Here is a 26,087-nt window from a genome sequence, read left to right on the forward strand (position 1 = left end):
TGGGAGGAGTAGGGAAGGGAGAACATAAGAAGCAAATAAGCTCTCGTGTTTCCTACTGAGAAAAACAGAATGAGGCTGGTACCTGACTGTGAATACTGATCTTGCTGTATTGCTCACAGAGAGGCTACGCTGCACTTAGGGAGGCCTTGCACTTAATGGGCTGCACTTCTGATTGTTCTGCAGGCAGTGGGTTGTGAGGACTTGGTTTAACTGATGCCAGAGACTAACACTGTAAAATTCCTTTGTTGATTGTTTTGACAATGTATTTTTACTTTAAATTTCCACACCTCTTGCTCTGACTTCCAGAAACCACATTCTGCCTAAAATGGGCAGAATCATTGCAGTTGTTTGGTTCTTTTTTTTTCTTGCTCACAGGGAACTGGCACTTTTGAATGCTCGAAGCATGCCTGTCCTGGCTAGACAGAGAGAGGTGGACTTTGAAAAAATCCATTATCCACATGTTTATGATTCCAGAGCTGAAGCCATGAAAACATCAGCATTCATTGGGGGTGCAAAGGTAGGTGTTTGGTGCATGACCCTTCCGGAACAGTACATCTTGCCCTGGGAACAACCTTGTTGGTTTTTCACTTTCTATCATTTGGAGCCATTGAAATTACTGGAACAAAATGAATGCTTTAAGAATTTCTGAACTTAATGGCTTTTGAAATTTGTTAATGGATTTATCTTATTTTTGTTTTTTTGGGACTGTTTTCTGAGTAGTAAAACTGATTGTTTTCCATTTGGGGGGTTCACTGCTATCTGTAAAATGAATCTCTGAGAATTTTGGATTCATTTTTTGCAGGAAGCTGCTAAAGCACTGTTCAGAGTGGGTTCTGCTTAATGACAGTTTGTTTTCATACTTGGAATTAATTTTTCCCTTGGTACTGTTCTAGGTATTCTTACCAGAGGCAGTTCAGCGAGAAAACAACAAAATGTATGAAGAAGTAAAGATCCCTCACAGTGAACCAATGCCTATTGGTATTGAAGAGAAAATTGTTTACATTAAAGACTTAGATGAGGTAAGTAAATGATTTCCAAGACATGAAATTAGTTTTGTATTATAAAATTTTACCTGAAAAAGGTTGCAAACAAATAGTGTGATGTGTAAATGCAGCTGCTGAGCTTCCTCACTGCTGGTTTTGAGATTATTTGTTGGGGATTGTTGTTCAGTGATCCAGTCCCTCTCATAATGTCTCAGATCATCCAGGCCAACCCCTCTGCTAAAGCAGAGGCACCCACAGCTGCTTGCCCAGGATCACAATGTCCAGAGAAGGATGTTCCACTACTTCTCTGGGCAGCCTGCTCCAGGGCTCCAACACTCAGTAACAGATCCTCACTGATGCTTCCATTGCTGGTCAGGCCTGGGGAAAGGAGTTGAAGCTGAAGCAATCTCTTACCGTCCAGGCTGAAAAAGGGCTTGTGGTGGGGAAGAGCAGAGCTGCTGCAGTCTGGGCAGCTCTGGGGCTGAGGATGGGGACACACTTGGCTGATATACCATAACTCAGAGTGCTTCTGCTTCATGGCTAGCCAAGAAAGATAGAGCTGTGGGAGCAGGTCCAGAGGAGGCCACAGCAATGATAGGAGGGCTGAAAGCTAGCTGCTGTGAGGCCAGGCTGAGAGAGTTGAGATTGTTCAGCCTGGAAAACAAAAGGCCTTAGGGAAGCCTTCTGGTGGCCTTTCAGGATTTAAAGGGGTTGAGAGTGAAGCTGACTTTTGAGCAGGGTCTGTTATGACAGGACAAGGGGTGATGGTTTAAACTCAAAGAGGGAGACTTAAACTAGAGAGGAGGTTTTTTTCCACTGAGGGTGGTGAGACCCTGGCCTGAGTTGCCCAGAGAGGTAGGAGATGCCCCATCCCTGGAACCATTCCAGGTTAGGTTATTTGCAGTTTTGAGCAACCTGCTCTAGTTGAAGGTGTCTCTGCTGACTGCAGGGGGGTTTGGCCAGATAACCTTTAAAGTTCCCTTCCAACCCAAACCATCCTGTGACTCTATGGAGCCAAGCCACTTTCAGTGCTATGGGTCATGGAATCATTAAGGCTGGAAAGATCTCTTTCAATCAGATTGAAGAAAGATGAATTATCTTTCATTTGAAGTGTTTCTTAGTATCAGTTGAGATTCCTTAGAACCTGGATCGTTTCAATAAGGAGAATGTAAAAAATGGAGTAAGCACAAGCTTAGATTTATTGGCTTTGGCTGCTTGACATCCTGTGTGACCATTAGTGAAATACATCTTTAGTATTTACAATAAAAGTGGGGGTGTACCAGCCTTTTTGCCAAGTAAATGGACCTTTAAAGTCATAAACTCAGGTCAGGGAAAGCTCCTCCTCAAGACTGTGAAAACAGGTTTTGTCTAACAAATTGCTGCTGGTGAAAAATTGCTTCAGCTTTTTACTTCAGGTGGATGTTCTGAGTAGGATTTATTTCTTTGCTTCATGTTGTTTTTATTTCCTTTTCCTAACAGTACTTAATGATCTCAATAAGAAGGATTTTTTTTCCTCCCTCTGCATTGTGTGTGAAGGAATGATTGCAAAATCAATATTCCCTTTTTTTTTCCTGTAATGTTTTCTTGTTTTTAGAATTGTACAGGCTAGGTCTCCTGTACAGACGCATGGATATTACTGCACAAATTACACTTTTCATATCCAGACTGTTGCACCATTTATCCTTCAGTTAATCTCAGTCTGTATTTCAGTTGCATGTTTGCCAAACTGCAGTTGAAAGTTGGAGGGAATTGAACAGTTGGTAAAAAAATATTTTTAATTGTAATGAAATCTTGCCATGCATCCAATGAAGCAGGCTAGGAAATTGCTCTGAGGAAACTCTGCAAGTTCTGTCATCATTAGTCCCAACTTCAGGCAAGGAAAATAGCCCACACAGGTCAAGGTAATGATGAAGAACTCAGCATGAGCTGGCAATGGTTGCTTGCAGCCCAGAAGGCAACCATGTCCTGGGCTGTATCAAAAGCAGTGAGAGCAGGAGGACAGGGAGGGGATTCTGCCCTTCTGCTCTGCTGAGACCCCACCTGCAGCACTGAGTCCAGTTCTGGTGCCCCAGCGCAAAAAGGACATCGAACTGCTGGAGAGGGTCCAGAGGAGGCCACAAAGGTGATCAGAGGGCTGGAGAGCCTCCCTCTGGGGACAGGCTGGGAGAGTTGGGGCTGCTCAGCCTGAAGAGAAGGCTCTAGGGAGACCTTAGAGCAGCTTTCCAATACCTGAAAGGGCTACAGGAGAGCTGGGGAGGGACTTTTTTGTAGTGATAGGATGGAAGGGAATGGAGTGAAGCTCGAGGAGGGCAGGTTTAGACTGGAGGTTAGGAAGAAATTCTTTGCAGTGAGGGTGGGGAGACACTGGAACAGGTTGCCCAGGGAGGTTGTGAATGTCTCCTCTCTTCAGGTGTTCAAGGCCAGGCTGGATGAAGCCTTGAGCAACCTGGGCTGGTGGGAGGTGTCCCTGCCCATGGCAGGGGGTTGGAAGTAGATGATCTTTGAGGTCCCTTCCAAGCCAAACCATTGGTTTTGATAGTTAATGGTGGGTATGTCTGTACTGCTGACTGCAGAGAACTCAGTTTCTCTATTCACTTCTTCCAAGTAGCATGGTTGGGTATGATGTGCTTAGCAAAAGCCGCCGAGAAACAGGAGTAGCTGCTGTCACAAAGTTGCATATTCTTTCAGTTATTTGGGATTTTGGTTGCTCCTTCTCATGCAGACAGTAAATATGATTAGGGAAATGCATTTTGTAATATTAACATGAGTTAAAATTGACTGCATTTGATTGGAATGAAACCTCAGCCTGTTTCATTTTCCACACAGCTGCCAAGCCTGTGTATATTGTGTAGTGCTGCCTTGGAAATGGTTGGAAATCTGGTGGGAATGCTTACAAAGGCAAACCAGTAAAGGGCACCAGCTGCTGAAGAGCACCTGCTGAGCCTCTGTGGGAATAGCCACATCTGCCTCTAGCTAGAAGTAATCTAACAAAGTACCTGCATTTACCTGGCAGGATTTTAATTTGTGTCAAGATTCAACCAGTGGAACTGATTCTGAATACTTAAAGAAGAGAGGATAAAACAAAACAACCCTAAGTTGTTGGTTTTGTTTTTTTTTTTTCTTGTACTACTGAGCAATAGGAGTCTGTGAAGGATTCTTATTCTCCTGGCTAATTTGGGATTTTGTTTTAATAAAACAAACCCAGACAGGGCAGCCAAAAGTCTCAGCTACTGTGCAGGATGTTTTACTGAAGGCTGTAGTTGGTGCTACCAAAGAGCAGGTTTCCAGTCTTTCTTTGGATAGTTTGAGAGATGGATCTCAAGGGGGTTTGTGAGAGTGTGTGTTGGGTTTCATTGCAGTGGATGTGATTCATTGTGGGTGGTGAAGTACACCCAGAAATGTGGTTTACAAGCAGAAGTCACAAAAGAAATGTAAAGAGTTTTCAACACTGTTGTGCTTTTTGTCTTTCAATGCTTGAGTCTTTATTGTCCCCACATGTTGGTGACCTTATCACACAAGTTCATCATCACCTAACTCTCATTTTCCTACAGTAGATTAGGTATCACAGAATGGCTCAGGTTGGAAGGGTCTTCAGAGATCATCAGTTCCAACCTCTACACCATGGGCAGGGACACCTCTCAACTAGACTCAGCTGCTCAAGGCCTTATCCAGACTGGCCTTGAACACACCCAGGGGGTATTCTCACAGCCTCTCTGGGCAACCTGTTCCAGTGTCTCACCACCCTCAGACCTGTTCAGTGGCTTTTATTTCTGCTTTAATTTTGGTACAATAAAGCCAACAACCAATAAAAATCCAAGAAGCATTTTGGGTAGAGATGTTGTGGCCCAGTGCAGCTGCAGGTAGATCACAGTAGTTCAGCTTTCTGGTTCACAGCATTTTTTTTTTTCTTTCCTCTTGTGCTTAATCACTGTAGTATTTGAAATCCAATTAGATCTGCCTGGTGACTTTGCAGCTGTTGTGTTTGTTGACCTCATTAAATGATCACAGTTAGTGAAATATTGAAATTGAGGAAGCAACTTCTTAAATGTTAATTTTTCATTCTTTGGGGAGATAGATTTATGTCATTGACTGTGAATAGAGAGACATTTTGGGTAGAAAGCACATGCAGAGATCTGTAAAGTTTTTAATGAGAACAACTTAATGTAGTTTTAGTCATTTTTGTAATTAAGGCTGGAGACTGAATAATGTGCTTCTGCTGCCTCCTGTTTAGGGGATAGCCATTTCTCAGTGGGATTTCAGAGTATGAGTGTGGAGGAGGGATGCAGTACTCTGCTGTCCTTTGATAGCATACCTAAAGGCAAGCTTTCCTTCTTAGGAACAAGCAGTCTTCAACAGAAACACAGAATAGTGCTTTAAATTCTAAGTAAAACTATACTCAAGACCAAAAATTGGGTTTTGTTTTTAAGAAATGGAATCTCCAAGTGAGAATATCCAAAGGTGGGAGATGTCTTTGCTAATTCTAATGTGCTGGAACATTGAAAACAGCTCTCACTAAAATATTTTACACAAATCAATTAGCACCAGTTTCAGTACTCTCCATAGGACAGGAATCCTAGAATGGCTCAGATTGGAAGGGACCTCAGAGATCATCTGCTCCAACCTCCCCACCATGGGCAGGGACACCTCTCAACCTGGTGCTCAAGACCTCATCCAGCCTGGCCTTGAACACCCCCAGGCAGGAGGCATCCACAACCTCCCTGGGCAGCCTGTGCCAGAGTCTCACCACCCTCCTACTGAAGACCTTCCTCCTCAGCTCCAGTCTAATCCTGCTCTCCCTCAGCTTCAAACCATTCCCCTTGTCCTGTCTCTAGACACCCTCAGGAAAAGTCCCTCTACAGCCTTCCTGCAGGATCCCTTCAGCTATTGGAAGGCAGCTCTAAGGTCCCCCTGGAGTCTTCTCTTCTCCAGGCTGAACACCCTCAGCTCCCTTAGCCTGTGCTCACAGCAGAGCTGCTCCAGCCCCTGGATCATCTTTGTGGCCTCCTCTGGGCTCATTCCAACAGTTCTGTGCCCTTCTGCTGGGGACACCAGAACTGGAGGCAGGATTGGAGGTGGGGTCTTAGCAGAGCAGAGTAAGCCAACTGCTGGTTCTCTGCTGCTCTTTGTTACTTGCCTCTGTCTGAGGTGTTTTACTCCAAGCTTCCTTTGTAGCACACAACTTTTCAGGTTCTACACTGTGGATGAGGCCCCATTTGTACTTCCTTGTAGACATTGTAAAGCTGATTATGGCCCAAAGCCAATGCTGAGCTCTATTTGGTACACTTGTGTAATTTTCCTATCTTTGTGTGTGCTCCTTGTTCCTACAGAAATTGTCCCCCTAAGTCCAATGAAATCTCACTGACAGGATTTGGTGCTAAATGGAGCAGATCCAAGCATCCTGCACTTTTCCCTTTACTTGCTATAAGCCTTTGCTTAAAACATAAAGATGCACTTTGAAAGACAACATTTGAGTCTATGGGGTAGGTAGGAAATTATCTTCTCCAATCCTGCTCCTAAGAGAGTAGAAAAATTATTTTCTGATAATTTTATAGTCACAGAATGCCAGGTTTCAAGTGGCTCATGCTCATGTAAGGCTGGCACCATCTGAGGCATGACAGTGTGTTGGGAATGGCAGCCAGATTCTGTCCTGCTCAAACTTCCTCTGCTTTGTGTAGAGTTCTAGGGACAAATCAGCTGTTGAATAGGAAGTTGAAGGATGTTGCATCTCTTTTACCATCAGTAAAACCCAGATTCTGCCATCCAGTGGCTATTGGTCCTTTAAGTAAAAGGGATTTCACAGGTTTAGCTGAAAAAGAATTGATCTGAAGTCATGTACAGAACATCAAGGGTGGCTACCAGGAGGATGGGACTCCATTTTTACAAGGAATCTCATGGCAAAGACAGGAGGTGATGGGGACAAGTTACTGCTGGGGAAATTCGCATTGGACTCCAGGAGACAATGTTTCCCCATGAGCACAGCTGGACATGGAATCATCTCCCAAGGGAAGCAGTGGAGTCCCCTCCATTGGGCAGTTTGAAGCCCCAGCTTGCCAGGGTGCTGGACCAGCTCATTCCAACTACACCATCACCTGGAAAGGTTGGAGCAGATGATCCTTGGGGTCCCTTCCAGCCTGGCCTTCTGGGGTTCTGTGATTCATGTCTTGACTGACATTAACATACCAGAGGGGGGAAAATTCTTTTCAGCTTTCAAAGGAGGTAATCTGTGCAAATGGCAAATTTAAAAAAGCAGATTTTCTGGTCCATTTGTCAAACTGCTTTTGTTTAAAAACTGCTTTTTTAAAGAATATCCCTTTAGTGGAGCAGTGTTTTGTTAATTCAGTTCTGTAATCAGCAGTCATGTTGGTGTCTCTCCATAAAACCTCTATTATGAGCCTTGTAAACAGTATTTATCAGAGTGAACTTTGTGTGTTTCTAATAGCTTCTAAAAACCAATTAGACGGAATGGGAGGGAAAAGGAAAAGTAGAACAATTTTCAAAGACCTGTCAAGAAATCTCAAAATTGAAGGAACAGGCAAATTAGAAACCTCAAATGACTGAGGAGGCCATAAAAATGGCTGATTGAACCCTGATAGCGCCTGATGTAACCAGCAGGACTTCAGGAAGCCTATTTGTACTTTATAATAATCTCAGTCCTGAAGATGAAATGGTCTTTGAAGATGATACACCAAGTAAACATGATGTGAACAAAAATCTGTGCTACAAACAAATAGGCTTTGTCCCTGCCGTCTTGGAACTGGTAAGGAACAGTAAGAGTGACAACTCTTGGTAAATCCTCAAATTCTGCCACTTTAGGAAGGGAAGAAACGTGATGAAAAGTATTGGAACTATTTGTGTTAGATACACTTGGGGGTGTTGTCCTCACAGAGTCACAGGATGCTAGGGCTTGGAAGGAACCTCCAAAGATCATCCAGTCCAACCCCCCCACACTTGCCAGAGCAGGATCAGCTAGGGCAGGCTTTGAATGTCTCTAGAGAAGGAGACTCCACAACCTCCCTGGGCAAGCTGCTCCAGTGTCTCACCACCTTCACTGTGAAGAATCTTTCTCATCTCCAATCATGCCCTCTGCATGGTTTTTGTTTTAATAGGTTGGACAGCTTGTTTTTAAAGGCATGAAAAGACTGAACAGGATCCAATCCATAGTCTTTGAGACTGCCTACAACACCAATGAGAACATGCTCATCTGTGCCCCCACTGGTGCTGGCAAGACCAACATTGCCATGCTGACAGTGCTCCATGAAATCCGCCAGCACCTCCAGCACGGCGTGATCAAAAAGGATGAGTTTAAGGTAGGAGTTTAATGACCCAAGTAACAGCTTTTTTTAACTTGGAAGGTAAAACTCATTATGTGTTCTCCATGGAATATGAAATCAGGAACTTCTCAAGGCTCTAACATTTTGCCAAGTCAAAGACAAAGGCTAGTTTTGATTTACTTCATTATTGTTAAAGCAATTCTTATCTGTGTTCTAAAAAAATCTTATTATGTGAGTCAGAAGCTATGAAACCACATTTAGCTTCCATGTAGAACCAATTTTCAACATGATGAGGCTGCACAGGAAAAAACCCAAGTCCCTTGTCCTTTAACCAGCTGCACACTTAGCCACCAAAGGTAACGACTTTTCATACATCACTATTAAGATTTTTTCACTGTAAGAGCCTGGCATCATATTTCACAATAAATTGTGATTTGTAATGGTTGCCATGAAGCAAAGGACATGCTGGAGTTTGCTCATTTATCAAGCAGGTGTCCTTTTGGTGCAGATTGTCTACGTTGCTCCCATGAAGGCTCTGGCAGCCGAAATGACAAATTACTTCAGCAAGCGCCTGGAGCCGCTCGGCATCACGGTGAAAGAGCTGACTGGGGACATGCAGCTGTCCAAAGGGGAGATCCTGAGAACACAGGTAGGTATGCCTGACAGCTTCACATCCTGCTCTTGGGGGGGCTCCAAACCTCTTCAGAGCTCCCACTGGGTTTTTATTCCAACTCCTTGTGAAAGAATCGGTGAAGCAGCTGAATCCTAGAGATTCACACAGAGAAAGCATCGGCTTGGAAGGGACCCTCAAAGGTCATCTTGTCCAATCAGCAGGGGCACCTCCAGCTAGATATTTATCAGAATTTCTTTCACCTATTTCTGAACTTCAGAAATAACTTCCAAAAAGTCATCCTGTTAAAGATATTGAATTTTTGTTTGAAGGAAAGTTTATTTCTTTTTGTTACTGTGACTATTCCTCACCCTTAAACCAGTGCCTCAGCAGCTGTTCACGGTGTTGCACTGCAGTCCTTGTCAACAGGACTTTTTCACCACAAGCACAAGGAAGTGAGACTGGCATTTTAAAGTTTTCCATCATGTTTTTGCTTTATTTTGGGCCTCAGATCTGCAGACCTAATAGCAGTACCTGAAGGGGTCTACAAGAAGGCTGCAGAGGGACTGTTTACAAAGGCAGGATGAGGGAGAATGATTGGAAATGAGAGCAGAGTAGATTTAGATTGGATGTGAGAAACAAGTTCTGCACCAGAAGGGTGGTGGAACACTGGAGCAGGTTGCCCAGGGAGGTAGTTGAGGCCCCATCCCTGGAGATATTCAAGGTGAGGCTGGACAAGGCGCTGTGAGCAACCTGCTCTAGTGAAGGATGTCCCTGCTAACTGCAGTGGGGTTGGACTGGATGAGCTTTGGAGGTCCCTTCCAACCCAAACCATTCTTTGATTCTGTATAAGCCACATTTCTTGTGTTGGACCTGTGTCTCATGCTTTGCCTTGAAGGCTGCCAGTCTGTCAGGAGCCTTGCTTGTTGCAGCTAGATCTTGGTGTTAAGGGCAGATTATCACTGCTTTCTGTGTGACTAAAATTGTGTCACAGTCAAAAACAAATGTAGTGAAATTTTGAAAGCAGGCTGATTTCCCCAGCCTATAAACCTTCGTAGATCTCTCTTCCTTCCTTCTCATCTTCTTGGAGTTAAAGGGATTCACAGAGCAGGGGAAGGAAACTTACTGTCTTCTAAATAAATATGATGGGGAAATGAATCAAACTATATTGTTGGAATAGTCCTGGTTCTGCCACTTCAGAACTGTGGATTATTTACTTGGTGACTCTTGGAATACAGATTTCTTTGTTTTAACAGAGGGAAGTATTTCCATTTTTGTTACTGTTTCTTGTTGGTCAAACCCCTGATCATGCAGCAAGCAGGGGTGTTCATTCAAAATACACTATTGGGGTTTCTGTAGTCTTTACATAGTCCCAAAGTACTTTCAGACCCACTAAAAGGATTTACACATTGACTGAAGTGCAAGGCTGTGCCTGTCAGCCATCACAGACACAGACATTTCTTTTTAGGAGGAAAGATTTTTTTTTTTTTAGCTTTTCTCTTTGTTTCCTCACTGTTGTCCTCTGGCTTTAATTTGCAATAAATCAAATTAATTTTCCCCGAGTCAAATCTGGTTTGCCCATGACAGTAGTTGGTAAATGACCTCCCAGTCTTACCCATGAGGTTCTCCTTCTTTGCCTTGCTCCTCTCTCCCTCTGTCCAGCTGAGAACATGAAGTGAGCCAATGTCTGGATGACCATCTGGCAGCCACCACTCTCAACCCACCACAGATAGTTTTAGTTCTGGGTTTGTTGTTTGTTTTTGGTTTTTTTTTTTTCCTGTAAATGAAGTTACTGCTTTCATTGAAATTTTATTTTTGCTATTTTATATCCAAGAGAAACTCTTTGTTAGCTTACTGCAGATTTTATTAGCTGGTTATTTTTCCTTCTAATAGCTATTTATGCTGGAAATAAAAGTAGTTTAGAACAAAGGGGCAACTCTTATTGAGGAGCATGGGTAATACAGGAGTGGTTTTGAAAAGGCCAGGCTTGTGAATTGAAAAGAGAATTTGTGTAAGCTGCATTTGTAGTGGCAGCTACATTTGTCTGGTTACTGAACAGAATGGTTTCTTGAGGAGAGGAAATAGCCTGAAGGACTGAATGTGTTTTGACATCTCAAAGATTAGCTGATTAATTGTACTTGTGATGGCAAGGCAGCAGTGAGCACAAAAGCATCAGAGCTGCAGAGGGCAAGTAGCTGTGAGAATGGCAAATGGCATCAGGACCTCTGAGCAGTATGGATGATCACTCTGATAGGTTCTGTCAGCTGATAGACTCTGATATTAAGTCATGAAGGCTTTATTCCCCATTGGAATCTGACACTAATAAAATGGAATAATGCTTTTTTTCTTAAGTTCTTATCTGCAATATAAGACTAATCTAGTCTGGGATTACTGGAAGCAATAGAAGGGCTGCAAACTTTGAGGTGCCTCCTGTTTCATCTACAACTTTCTTTCTCTGATCCACTCTTTCTTACTTCCTGCACTTTAATAAGGCATAGAGATGCTTTTAGGGAAAAGCAAATAGTGAGATTGATTCCTGCTACTTTTTTTCCATTGGAAATGGAAATATATACATTTTATTAATTTTTAGTGTGTTATATTCTGCTCTCCATGCGCCTCTTATTTCACATGTGTGCAATTTATCAAGAGGACATCAAAATCAATACAGAAAATAAAAAAGAAAGGGATGTGCTTCCCTCTTTCCAAGAAAACTTCCAGAATGTTCCTTAGTAGTACAACCTTGCTGAAAGAAAATTCCTTTCTGGGTCAGGCACTATTTAAAATGTGTCCTTCTTCCTTTCAATGAGGTATAGAACCCTCCTTGTTGCTGGCACAACTACATTGCTTTCTTAGGCTGGTGGTCTTAATCTGTGCCTTCAGCATCACACTTTTGATTTTGACATCAGCCTTCCAATCCCAAGAGTGAGGCTCTTGGAAACCCTTCTCATTTACTGCTCTCCCATTAATATATCTGCCTGTGACAGCTAAGATTCCACTGGGGGGAAAGTACTTTTACACGTCAAAGAGCAATTGGAATTAAAGACCAGAAGAAACTGGAGATGCTGCTTCTAACCTGAATTGTTTTCTAATTTTATGGCAGAAGCCATCTTAATTTTCCCCAAATCAGGCTTCAGAAGTTGGAATTGCTTCTCAAAGACATTGATTTACATTTTATTTGGAATCCTTTCTATTTCAGACAGACACAGCAGCTTTATTCTACTACACCTACACATTTGTTATTGCATAAGCTGTAGACTTTTAGCACAGCCTTTGAGTAACCTACTTAGTGATCATAGAATCCTAGAATTGCTCAGGTTGGAAGGGACCTTAGACATCATCAACTCCAACCTCCCCACCAGGGGCAGGAACACCTCTCAGCTAGACTCAGCTACTCAAGGTCTCATCAGCCTTTGAACATCCCCAGGGAGGAGGCATCCACAGCCTCCCTGGGCAACCTGTTCCAGAGTCTCACCACCCTCACATTAAAGAACTTCTTTCTCAGCCCCAGTCTAACCCTGGTCTCCCTCAGCTTCAAACCATTCCCCCTTGTCCTGTCTCTAGACACCCTCAGGAAAAGTCTCTCTGCAGCTTTTCCTCCTCAACATGAGGAGAAACTTCTTTATAGTGAGGGTGATGGAGCACTGGAATAGGCTCTCCAGGGGGGTTGTGGAGTCTCCTTCTCTGGAGACTTCTCCAGGCTGAACACCCCTAGCTGCCTCAGCTTGTCCTCATAGCAGAGGTGCTCCAGCCCTTGGCTCATCTTTGTGGCCTTTATGTTTAATAACCCAGTGCCACATGTTCTGAAATGTGTCACTGGCTGACGTTCTTTGGTGTTTTGACTCCCTCAGCTAAAATCTTTACTTGGATTGGAAGGGGAGAGTTAACTTCTGTTTTAGCAGGAAAATGGAGTTGAAATTGTGCCAGATGAAATTACAGTAATTTTGAACACCATGAAAAAACAATGTTCTGTGTGTTCTGTAGCCAAAGGATATATTGAGGGGTGGTGGTGTTGGTGTTGGTAATTGCATTCTTGAATGCGTGTTCCCTTTTATTAGACGCAATTATCTTCATGCCTGAGGTAGTTCCATTTCCTACAAGGTTTTCTAAATTCTTTTGACACCAAAATTTTGACTGTTTTTGCTTTGGGTGGGTTGTTTTTTGGTTTTTGGGGTTTTTGTGTGTGTGTGTTTTTTGTTGTTTTAAATAGATGTCTTTGGTAATTGTACTTCAGCACCTATGAGTTGGAAAAGCCCTTTAAAGATCATCCAGTCCAACCAGCCTCTGACTCTGCCAAGGCTGGGGCTAAGTCATGGCCCTCAGCACCACATTGCTGCCTCTTTGAAACACCTTCAGGGATTGGGGATTCACTCACCTTCCTGAGCAGCCTGTTCCAGGCTTTGAGAACCCTTTCAGGGAAGAAGGTTCTTCTAATGTCCAAATTAAACATCCCCTGGTGCAGCTTGAGGCCACTTCCTCTCATCCTATCACTTGTTACTAGAGAGAAGAGACCCAACCCAACCTGGCTCCAGCCTCATTTCAAGGAGCTGTAGAGAGCAATGAGGTCTCACCTCAGCTTCCTCTTCTCCACACTAAACAACCCCAGGTCCCTCAGCTGCTCCTCACCAGCCCTGTTCTCCAGACCCTTCACCAGCCTTCTCTGGACCTGCTTCAGCCCCTCAGTATCCTTCTTGGAATGAGAGGCCCAAAACTTGAACCCACTACTCAAAGTGTGGTTTCACCAGTGTGAGTACAGGGGGACAATCCCTGCCCTGCTCCTGCTTTAAAATGTGTATATGAAAATATACAACTTCAGAGCTTGGATGCAGAGCCCTTGCTCTCAGGACAGGCTTTGTTTTGGCTCCCTTCCAGTGTCCATTTTTCCCTTTACTTGAAGCTTTATCAGAATAAATTCACTTTTAATACATCTGTACCCAGTGCTCTTGCATTAATCACTGTCTGCAGAGGTTTGGTATTAGAGGGGAACTTGAACAGTCCTTGTGTACAATTTAAAGGAAAATAATTGGATACACCATTGATCCAGATTGCAGCTGACTATCTTGAGAGGAATGCTGCAGCTCTTTGCTTGCATGGCTAAGACCAATAGTGTCACCTGCAGGTGAATCAAGAAGGGCTCTTAATGTTCCAAGTGGAAATTTCAGCCACACAAGATAAGTACCTTGCTGAAAACTGAGAGGTCCAGTTCAATCACTTCCCAATTAATGTCTTAAATCAGTGTATCTGCTTATTTTCATTAAGAAATTATCTGCAAATATGCCATTGCAAATATTTTTTGAAGAAGTATTTGCTAAAAATTACTTTAAGTCATTCTTTAATGTGTGAGAATCTTTCTGCCTGTTTACTATTTAAAGTTAAGTTACACTAAAAAAAGCCTGGGATTGATGAGATTACTTTTTTTTTTCCCCCCCCCTGTGTGTATGGTTTTACAGAGGTGAAAATTCCTTGTTGATTGATGATTTCTCTCTGTTCATTGCAGTAGAATATTGCAGAAGTGATTATGAAAAGCAACTCTAAAAAGGAAGCATGAGAGAGGTCGCTACAGGAGCAGGTGACCTGTTGCTGTTTGAGCATGAAGGGACAGGGGTAGGAAAGCCAAAGCCCAGGAACTGATGTGAAGGTTCATTAAAAAAAATTCCTTTACTTAAGTTCTTAAATTAATAACAAAGAATCTGAAACTGAGGCACTTCATGCATCTGAATAATTATTGTTATTGTTAAATAACAATTAAAAAAATATTGTTAAATAATTATTAAAAATTATCATTACATTATAATAAAAATATTATTTAAATTATTATTATTAAAATTATTATCATAGTTATTATTAGAAGGGATTGTCTCAGGCTTTTTTGGGGCACTGAGGAGGTAATCCTTAGTAAAACTTGTAGGGATATAATTTTCCTGTGTCTATTATCATTAATATTTTATATCTGAAGAACCTGGGAAAATGATGTACTTTTGTTGGCTTTGGTCTTTTAGAGCTGGAAAAGGTTCTGTGCAAAAAGGAATGTGTCTGCAAAATTACTGAGCAACTGTTTTGTGCTTCCAAATACTATTTCTTTTTTTTTTTTTTTCTCTAAGCACTGTAAATTTTACAGGATAAAAAAGCAGCCTTTCATAGTTAATGCAAATGATGCATTAAGTTAGACTCTTCTCCCAGAGTACAATTTAAAGGTACTCAGAAGTCCAATTATCTTTGATTTAGATGTAAAAATTGCAGAATAACAGCTGTGCCTGCTGAGTGAATATTCCACAGCAAAAAGATAGCTTATTTGAGTCAAGCTGGGGACAGGTTGCTCAGGGAACGTTTACCTCTTTTGGGTTTTTTTTTTCATATTTAACTGCTTCTGGTCAGTTGAAAGTGCAAGTAAATTACAAACCACCCAAGAGCAATTTAGGATTTCTATTCTCTAAGCTGTTGTTTTGCATGTTACAGAATATTTTTAGATTGTCCAACGTTTATCAGGGCTACTTGTGGAACAAGAAAAGCATTCTGCTTCAATTTCACACTTAATATGGCAAATAATCTTGCTACATCTGCCCGCATTTAAAAGTACAGCTTCATGTATGGTACATTGCAGAAACTTTTTCAGCATTCTGGTGAGACTCTGGCACAGGTTGCCCAGGGAGGCTGTGGCTGCCTCCTCCCTGGAGGTGTTCAAGGCCAGGCTGGATGAGGCCCTGAGCAACCTGGGCTGAAGGGAGGTGTCCCTGCCCAAGACAGGGGGTTGGAACTGGATGATCTTGAAGGTCTCTTCCAACCCAACCCATTCTATGAAAAAACCAAACAAAACCACAAAGAAAGCCACTAACCAAGCAACAATTCTTACCCAGTAAACAAACTCTCAACTTTAGCCCAAATATTGCTCTGTAATGATGTTTAAACCCACACAAATCTGCTCTGTGCTCCTGGTTTGTTGTTGTTCTGCTGTATGAATAAAAGGGGCTGAGGAGCAGGAAATGCAAACTCCCCTAGGAAGACTTGAGCAGAAGCAGGCTGGATGCAGCGTCTCAAGAGACCAGCACTTGTTGGAAGTTGTCAGATCTGATTAAGGGAGCTATTGGCATCAATCAGAGCTGACAGCAGTGTATCAGAGGTTAGGATAACTAATTAGTGAGCTGATTAACAGCACAGAGGGAAAGAGGGTAATGTTTTGGATCAAACTCCTTTGAAAGGCTTGGATCATTATTTAAACTCCAAGGCTGAGTGGCTCATTATATATTTTACAATAGAAGAGCTAAATCTGACAAAGCCTGCAAGCTGTTCTTCCTCACTGCAGTTGTTAAAATAAGGTTTGCACTGCCTCCAAGCAGACTTTATTCCTAGAAGAAAAAAAATCTAGAGAGCAAGTGCTCTTCTCAGAGAACTCCTCAGTGCAGCTACTCTGATCCTAATGTTTATTGTTCTCTGTAGCTTCTCCTCTGATTAATGTAACTACTACACACCTAAAGCTTTGTGTTCTTTCAGTAAGAAATAAAACACTTCTGTGCTTTCTCAGCAGCAAGGAGAAAGAATTCTGCCCAATTCATCAGCCTGATTGGTTGTACTGGGTTTGATTCCAGTTTATTTTGTCCATATCAGAGTGTTGTACTGAGGTTTAAATGCAGTGTTACATCCTAGAAATAAAATTTGTAGTCTCTGGGACTTGCAGTTCTGTGCTGAAAGTGTAAAACTTTAAATCTTAATGTCTGAACTTAAAGCCTTGGAGGTGTTCAAGGCCAGGTTGGATGAGACCTTGAGCAATCTGGTCTAGTGGAAGGTGTCCCTGGCTATGGCAGGGAGTTTGGAACTGGATGATCTTTCAGGTCCCTTCCAACCCAAACCATTCTATGATTCTATGAATGTTTCTGAGATGCTTTTATTTGTCTGTCTGTCTATCTATACACGTGATCTTGTGTTGGTGTACATTATACCACCAATGCTCCCCCGAAGTGGGCACACTGTTGTAAGGAATCTCCTTTACTGGAGACATAGTTCTGTTGTAACTGTGTAGAACCCAGCACCAGGTGGTTGTCTCTGATTTATGAATTCCAAAATATTTCTATTCACTCTTTATTACTCCCTACCTTCCTGCCTCAAATCCTTGTTTTGAATGGCTGCCCTGTGGTTTACTTTCCCTGTGCTTACTGCACTCCCTGCTTGAGCTCCAGCTCACAGGAGGGTTTGTGAAGTGCTTGAATAAATCAGGCAGAGGAAGAGTGCAATAAAAAGAGGAATAAAGCCAGCATTATGCAAGTGACTTGTTTTGATGAAGTTTTACCTCAGAGAGTGCCCAAGTGGTAAAATGTCCCTCATGGGGTGTGCTACCAGGTATCTAATATTAACATTTGTGAGAAGCTCCAAGGCATCTCTGATTAGAAGGGAAATATTTCTAAACTATGCCACAACAGCAGCTCTCCCTATAGGATTGCAGAATGTGCTGCCTTCCAGTGAGAGGCTGCTCTGGGTGGATGTCTGTAGCTGTGTGCAGTTTTCCATCTCTATTCCTGCACAAGTAAAGCTCTTACAGTGGATTTGTGGCCATGAAATGTTTGTGGAGTTAATCCAGCTTTGGGGAGATAACTTGGGGTGCTTGCCATAACAAGCAAGTTTTATCATTGTGAGCATCTAACAGCTGCAGTATTTTCCTCATGCAGAGGCCTCTGGATTTATTTATTATAATCTTGAGATTATTCTGTCATTTCTTTCTAGAAATATTTAAGAGCAGCAACGCTGATGAGAACAAGGCTTGAGGATCAGCTGAGGGACCTGGGATTATTTAGTGTGGAGAAAAGCAGGCTGAGGCTCTTGGAAAGGAGGTTGGAGCGAGGTGTTAGTCTCTTCTCCCTGCTATCAGGTGATAGAAGGAAAGGAAATGGCCTCAAATTGTGCCGGGGAGGGTTAGGTTGGAGATGAGTAAAATTTCTTTCATGCAAGAGTGGTCAGGGATTGGAACAGGCTGCTCAGGGAGGTGGTGGAATCACCATCCTTGGAGGTGTTCAAGAAAGGTGTGGCCATGGCACCTGGGAACATGGTTTAGTGGCCATGGTGGTGTTGGGTTGCTGGTTGGACTGGATGAACATTTCCAGCTGAAACATTTCTGTGATATTAGTGCCCAGTGCAGGCAGGAATATGAATTCAAACTTAGAGATGAAGTCTTTGGAAGTACATTGTAGGTACCAGTGTGTGGATTTTCACACTTCTGATCTAAAAAGGTGAAGGTGAGTGGAGTTTTTGGGAGGTGAAGCAATTGCTCTATCATCCACCTGGAAGAGATTTTCTCTAAATATTTTGTTCCCTGCATCCCCTGTTTTGCTCCCTCAGAATTTTGTACAGCTTTTGCCATCTTTGTTACTTTGCTGCTCACTTCAGCTTGTCCTCTGGAGCTGTGTTACTGGCTAATTCTGGTGCCTGAAAGATTGGGAGTCTTTGGTTTGCACTTCAGATCTGATGCTATCAGTGTTGCAGTTCCAGGGGAGCCTTTACTCTTAACCATTTTGTTAGAGTTCTTTCCCTGCACAGTCCCCTGGCAGCAGGATCTGCTTTCTGAATGGGGCTGATTACAGCAGACGAGTTTTCAATCTTTGGTTCCCCCTGTTTGTTGGAAGTGCTTCATTTTTCTTCTCAGGAACCTCCATAAAAATCTCTGCTGTAAGAAATCCAACACTGTCTTTTCTTTGTAATCATGTCATCAATTCACCCAGGAGTCTTTTATTTAAGTAATAGCTGAATTCTCTCTTTTTTTTTTCGTGTGCATCAGGAATATAAACTTAGAAAAATCTGCCTGAAGAACAATTGCCAAAGGCATGTTTGGGCTTGTTGACTTCATCATAATATGCAAACTTAAATAAACCAATTGTCAGCCCCAACATTTAGATTACTGTCAGGTCTGCTAAAGCAAAAACCTCCAATGAGAAGATGTTTAAGGTTTGCCATGCGTGCCTACTTGGCTCATGATGCCTCACCTTCCAACAAAGCTTCAACAGATGTTTAAGAGACCATTGTGAGGATCCACTTTTAAGATAATGGAGCAGGGAGAATTTAATTGACTAACCTGCTGATTCACAACCAACTGTTCTGCTTTTTTGTAACCAGAATATGACCAAAAATGGAACAGCAGTCCCTTTATCCTGTCATCCCAATTCATGTGCCAGTTCTGGTGCCCCCAGCACAAAAAGGTCATGGAGCTGCTGGAGCAGCTCCAGAGGAGGCCACAACCAGGATCAGAGGGCTGGAGAACCTCCAGTATGGGGACAGGCTTGGAGAGCTGGGGTTGTTGAACCTGGACAAGAGAAGGCTCTGGGAGACCATAGAACAGCCTTCTGGTACCTGAAGGGGACTAGAAGAAAGCTGGGGAGGGACTTATACAAGGGCTTGGAGTGATAGGACAAGAGGGAATGGATTGAAGCTTGAGGAGGAGAGATTTAGCTTGGAGATCAGGAAGAAATTCTGTACGGTGAGGGTGGGGAGACACTGGAACAGGTTGTCCTGGGAGTCTGTGGATGTCCCCTCCCTGGAGGTGCTCAAGGGACCTTAAAGCTCATCCAGTTCCAACCCCCCTGCCATGGGCAGGGACACCTCCCACAGCCCAGGTTGCTCGAGGCCTCATCCAACCTGGCCCTGAACACCTCCAGGGAGGGGACATCCACAATCTCTCAGGGCAACCTGTTCCAGTGTCTCACCACTCTCACTCTGAAGAATTTATTCATGACGTCCAGTCTCAGTCTGCCCTTCTCAAGCTTCAATCCATTCTTCTTGTTTTATCACTGCAAGCCCTCATGAAAAGTCCCTCCCCAGCTCTCCTGTAGCCCCCTTCAGATCCTGGAAAGCTGCTCTAAGGTCTTCCCTGGAGCCTTCTCTTCTCCAGAAATGCCACTACCTCATTTAAAGCTCATTATGAGATGTATTACAACACTGCTTTGTTTATTATTTTAACTGCAAAAAAAATTAATCTGTAGCTTTGTTAACATTTGCTGTTGGTCAACATTTTCTTTTAACTGATACTTTTAATTAGCACTTTATGTATTTGAATAAATTTTATGGGTTGAGACTGCAGAGCTGATTTGTTTGAGGGTTTGTTGGTTTTTTTTGAAGGATTTTTTTTTTCCTTGACTGTAATTTCTGTCTGCAAAAATAAAGAGAAAACCCAATCATATTTTCTGGCAAAGACATTCTCTGGAGGTCTCTGGTCTTGCTAAATGAGACAGTATATCAAGTCTAGCTTTTAATTCAGGTCATTACTTGGAGTAACATTGCTGCTTTAAAAGAAGATGAAAGTAAAAGACCATTAGAATGAATATTTAGTCATCATTCAGAAAGAGAAAATTTAATGATACCATTGGAAGCAGCTATCCTGATAACACCACTGACACGTGAAAAAAACCCAAACCCAAAGCCTGCAATCTGCACATTGCCAACTTAGATTCAGCAAATGAGCCAAGTAGCTTGCACTTGTAGTATTTCACACCTTGGAGCCTTAATGTGCATTGCTAAATACATTTCCTCACTGTTTGCTAATTAAGGTTCTGTGGAAGTACAGCTGCTAATTCTTTTTTTTTTTTTTTTTTGGTGTTTGACAGGGCTCATTTCTAAGGTGCTAACAGTTGCATCTGTAGTGGTGTTACAACTCAGTTCATAAATTATGGTCAGGCATTTTTTTATATCTACTATTTTGTTACAAGCATTTGGGAAAAAAAAGAGTCTGTATTTGCTAACAAAATGCTCCCAGTAATATTTTAGCAAAGGATAGAAACACTCCCCCCAACACCATGTTAGTGACACAGGCAGGCTTTTGTGTGTTTAAGCTTTAAACATTGCAGGACTGGAACATCTCTTTCTGTGCCATCACCAAGTCTCTTCAGGAATAATTAGAATCCTAGAAGAGCCCAGGTTGGAAGGGACCTTCTACTCCAAACTCCCCATTGTGGATAGGGACACCTCAACTAGACTCAGCTGCTGAAGGCCTCATCCAGTTCCTAACATGCTGGTGGTGCTTGAGACAATTGATGTTCTGCTGGGGAGAAATGCTCTTGCTCAAGCTTGGACTAGCAGTTCTCATAAAGGTTTTACAAGTCCCTGCTGGCTCTTTCTGTCCCCATGGGTGATCTTCCATAGCTGCTTGATTCTGTTAATGTGGAAAATGAACACAAATGATGCAGAGTGGCCTGAAGTTAGTAGCTGATCTTTCCACATGGTTTTCCATACTGGCTTATACTGCTGGTCATCCAGCACATGGAGATGCAGCAAACTGCCTCACATACAAAATGGTAGGACTTAAGATGGCTTTGACCTTGCATTTACTCTGCTGATTATTAAAGTACTGGGGTTTATACATTTGAATCTGGATATTTCTCTATAAATGCTTAATATCTCTTTGTTGTTGTTAATTTTTGCTCTACTAGATGCTTGTGACTACTCCAGAGAAATGGGATGTAGTGACAAGAAAAAGTGTTGGTGATGTAGCCCTCTCTCAGCTGGTAAAACTCTTGATTCTTGATGAAGTTCATCTGTTGCATGAAGACAGAGGACCTGTGCTTGAAAGTATAGTAGCAAGAACTTTACGTCAGGTAAGAGCCAAAAAACATCCTGAAAATAATCTTTTTGTGTCAGGGATGGTTAGATCTCAGTGGAAATGGAGAAGTGCTTGGACAATGGAAGCATAGAATGGGTTAGGTTGGAAGGGACCTCAGAGAGCATCTGCTCCAGTCTCCCTGCGTCATCCAGCCTGGCCCTGAACACCCCCAGAGAGGAGGCATCCACAACCTCTCTGGGCAGAGAGGTACTGAAGAACTTCTTCCTCAGCTCCAGTCTAACCCTGCTGTCCCCAGCTTCAAACCATTCCCCCTTGTCCTGTCTCTAGACACCCTCATGAGAAGTCCCTCTGCAGCCTTCCTGCAGGATCCCTTCAGGTATTGGGAGAATCATCTGCTTTTAGCTCTTTTAGGAACAGATTACAGTGGATGTCTGCTGTAATCCACTACAGAAAGTGTAAAGTTCTTGAATAAAAACCCAGCATAAGTAGTAATAATTTCTTAGAAGTTCAACTTTATTTTTCAAAGGAGAGTAGAGTTTAGATTACTTCAAGGGCACATAAGATAGTGCCCAACCTCTATTAATATTAACTTTTAATATTAACTTGTTTGATATTGTGTTTTCTTTCTTAGATGGTTTGGAAAACTTTGTTTTCCTTAAGTCTCTTCAAAATAAAATAAAATAAAACATCTCAGCTTTTAGCAGAGACCATGATGTTCATTGTCTTCATGTCAGGTTGCAAGACTCATTCAATTTTTAATATGAACTTGTGTAGGGTAGGCTTCAGATGGTTGAAATAGATGTCTAGAGCCTTTTTATCTACCCTGCATCACTCACTGGCATCATGTTTCTGCTTCATTTGGACACAAATCTCCCTTGGATCCTTTCATTTTGTGACTGTCAAACCTGGGCAGGTAACTTAAGGAATATAAAACCTGAAGCAGTTACATCTTGGGTACTGAATGCTGCTCTTAGTGCATTTATTGTAATAGAGCAGTGTCTTGCTTCAACACTCACTTGAAGAACAGCTCTCTAGGGTGCTTTAATCTTCCAGGATTTCAAGGTTTGTTTTACCTACCAAGCTGAAGTTTAATTCATCTGGACCTGCAGTTACCCATTTGCAACCCTTCCTTAAGTGAAACAGTTGTGAAATTAGTTGAAATTAACTATCTCACTGCCTTTCTGAAGACTTTATTCTGAGCTGATAAGAAAGGCAGTGATGGAGACCACTGTGAATCTTGAAGAGAAGATAAAAATACACTGTAATAGTCCACTGAGAAAGCCCTCACAGTTAAACAGAAAACTGGGCAGAGGTGGTTCATAGTTGTTCCTCTGCAAGTGCTCAATCCTGTCATGGTGTTTGGATTGTGCTTCCTGAAATTCATTCACAGAATGGTTTGGGTTGGAGGGGACCAACCCTCCCTGCCACAGGCAGGGACACCTCCCACTAGATCACACTGCTCAAGGCCTCATTCAGTTGAGAACACACCTGGAATACTTTGTCCAGTTTTGGGCTCTTCAATTCAAGAGAGACAGGGATCTGCTGGAGAGAGTCCAGTGGAGAGCTACAAAGATGACTGGTGGGATTTGAGATCTCTGCTGTGAAGAAAGGCTGAGAGCCCTGGGGCTGTTTAGTCTGGGGAAGAGAAGTCTGAGAGGAGACCTGATCAATGTCTATCGATATCTGAAGAATGGGCATCAGGATGAAGGTGCCAGGCAGTGGTGCCCAGTGACAGGACAAGGAGCAAGAGCTACAGGCTGGAACCCAGGAGGTTCCACCTCAACATAAGGAGACACTGCCTTAGTGTGAGGGTGGTGGAGCCCTGGAGCAGGCTGCCTAGAGAGGTTGTGGAGTCTCCTTCTCTGGAGACTTTCAAGACCCACCTGGATGCATTCCTGTGTGACCTGCCTTGGGTGATCCTGCTCTGGCAGGGGGGTTGGATTCAATGATCTCCAGAGGTCCCTTCTAACCCCTACCATTCTATGAAAACTCTTTGTAGAACTACTTAGAATTATGCAGTAGAAAAAATTCCAGACAAAACTGTTTTGAATTGCAAGCCTCCCAGACAGCTTGAGAAGAGAGGAGCAGAGGATGTTTTGTGTAAGTCTTCCACATTTTCAATGAGGAGAGGTTTAGATTTAAAAATGCAATGTCAGACTGCAGCATCTGAGCCTGCAAGCAGAGCTCTGTGAAGTTTGCAGTGTACATCTAGAGCTAATGAGGAAATTACTGACATTTTTATCTGGTGACTAAGAAAAAAGCTAACAAATTTTCTGACTTCAGAAGTATTTCACTGAGTTTAGTGCAAATACTGTTACAGATGTTTTAAGTGTAAAAATACCACATCTGATAATGTTTTAATGATGTCTTGCAAAAGGAAAAAAAGAACTTAGTTGCATTTCTCTGGTTCTGTTCCTTGCTCACAGCTCTGGTTTATGCATTTGGATACAAAGCCATAAACGCCCCTGGAGTAGGAACTAAACCCAGGATATTCAGCCCATCCCTGGAGAATGTCCTCCTGACTTCATCCATTCTCTAGGAAACATTAAGCATCTTCAGTCCTTCAGATCATATTTCTCATTGCTCATTCTTGTGAGACTCCACCTCCAGTCCTGCCTCTAGTTCTGCTGTCCCCAGCAGAAGGAGGACACAGAGCTGCTGGAGTGAGTCCAGAGGAGGCCACAAAGATGATCCAGGGGCTGGAGCAGCTCTGCTGTGAGCACAGGCTGAGGGAGCTGGGGGTGTTCAGCCTGGAGAAGAGAAGACTCCAGGGGGACCTTAAAGCTGCTTTCCAATAGCTGAAGGGATCCTGCAGGAAGGCTGCAGAGGGACTTTTCATCAGGTTGTCTAGAGACAGGACAAGGGAGAATGGTTTGAAGCTGAGGGAGGGGGTGGGGTTGGACTTGGATGATATCCAGAGGTCACTTCCAACCCCTCACACTCTCTGCTTCTGTGAATATCCTGCACTGGCAGCTCTGCCCTAACTTGCATTTCAAAGTATTTGACTTATTGTTGTATTTCCTGAGTCCCAGCACTTACTGTGAGCCTTGACCCTGTTCCTTTGGACTTGTGGTGTTTTTTAGGATGAGGTTTTTTAAAACCTGGAAGGAGCCTTGGAACTGCTGACAGTTTGAGTGCCAGCAGTATGAGCAGCACATTTGTGCATGTTTGCACTTTTCAAATTTCAGAGAATGGGTTTGCAAGAGATTTAAATTGACTTTGCTAAACATTTTGGGGGGAAATGGCTTTGAGCTCTGTTATATGTTGTAGGTATAACATCAAACAACTTCTTTGAATCCCATTTCCAGCTTTGATGTTTCAAGTTTTAGTCTGGAGCATAATACAGTTGTAAAACTGAAATGCTTAAACTTTTTAATCAAACTTTTCACACTGCTGTAATATCTACTGAGCTTATTAGCTTGAAAGGGGGGGGGGGGAAATGACTGTTTTTAAAGGATACTGAATTATTTTGTCACAATTATTCAGTGATTTTGATGACTTCTTTGCTGCTTACAGGTATTTTTTTTCCCCAGAAGCATGATCAATATTGAGAGATTCATGAGTTTTGATACTTTCTCCCACCTATGGGAATGACGAATTAAAAGGAAATCCATAGTGAATGATTTTTCATGTTCTGGAGAGCTGAAGCTCCCATCTTAGGCAGGCAAATACTGCTTTCAGCACAGTCTTGTTCTTCACATTTAGATTTTGCTTGCTTTGTGGTTTTGTATCAGATAGCAAAGTTGTTAGATAAATAACAGGTGGGACAACACAACAGGACAAGGGTGCACTGATGAGAACTTCTTCCTCCAGGCACTGGAGCAGCCAAGGTGCAGAGGTGCTTTGCTGTACCTCGTGTTCACCCACAAGGAGGGGTTGGTTGTGCAAGTGAAGATCAAAGACAGCCTTGGCTGCAGTGACCATGAGATGGTGGAGGAGTTCTCCTTCCCATGTTTGCTTTCTCACCTTTCTTTCCTCATGACTGCCCAGGGATGTTGTGGACTCCTCTTCTCTGCAAAGATTCCAAACCCACCTGGGCATCATCCTGTGCAACCTGCACTGGGTGACCTTGGCTCTAGCAGAGGGGTTGGACTGGGTGATTTCCAGAGGTCCCTTCCAGCCCCCACCATCCTGGGATTAAGTCCTCAGACAAACCTTGGTATGGCTGCTGCAGGATTCACTTGTTGCTGTCAGAATGTTTCCTGAGAATAGTGTTTGGGTTTGCAGCTGTGGCCTGTTTTAGAACAAGCTAAATTAAAAGAAATTCAGTTTGAATGGGACCATCAAGCTAGATGCATCTGTATGGCTGAGGCACTCATGAGGGGTATTAATTCTGCCAATCACCTGCTATTCTTGTTACTGGGGATGTTTTATTTACTCCATAGCAGGGATAACATTAGGAGACAGGCTTAGAAAGCAATTAGAGGCATCTCTTTTTAATTGCTGTTTTTCAATTATGCATTCTCTTTAAAATCTGTCAGTTCATCAGCCTGTGATGAATCTAATCCATGTTTGCTTGCTACTCTGGGATCTTATTTTTAAACAATATATTCTGCAGCCATATGTCTGATGCCTTGGGAGTCAGGCTCCTCTCCCTCCTACCAGGTGATAGGATATGGCCTGAAATTGTGCCAAGGGACTTCTGGACATCATCCAGTCCAGCCCCACGGCCAGAGCAGGATCACCCAGGGCAG

At 42.8% G+C, this 26,087-nt stretch overlaps 1 protein-coding gene across 1 annotated transcript in view; it reads left to right on the forward strand.

Moving 5' to 3' along the window:
• The window catches only part of ASCC3 (activating signal cointegrator 1 complex subunit 3), a 139,910-nt gene that overhangs the window by 13,424 nt on the left and 100,399 nt on the right, over positions 1 to 26,087 (forward strand). The window contains exons 6-10 of the mRNA XM_054393057.1: positions 376 to 517; positions 894 to 1,019; positions 8,090 to 8,290; positions 8,763 to 8,903; positions 21,263 to 21,427. Coding sequence (XP_054249032.1) covers positions 376 to 517; positions 894 to 1,019; positions 8,090 to 8,290; positions 8,763 to 8,903; positions 21,263 to 21,427 — 775 coding nt within the window. The remainder of the gene's footprint in view (positions 1 to 375; positions 518 to 893; positions 1,020 to 8,089; positions 8,291 to 8,762; positions 8,904 to 21,262; positions 21,428 to 26,087) is intronic.

Source organism: Indicator indicator, chromosome 27 (genome assembly GCF_027791375.1).
Source record: "Indicator indicator isolate 239-I01 chromosome 27, UM_Iind_1.1, whole genome shotgun sequence".
Lineage (NCBI taxonomy): Eukaryota > Metazoa > Chordata > Aves > Piciformes > Indicatoridae > Indicator > Indicator indicator.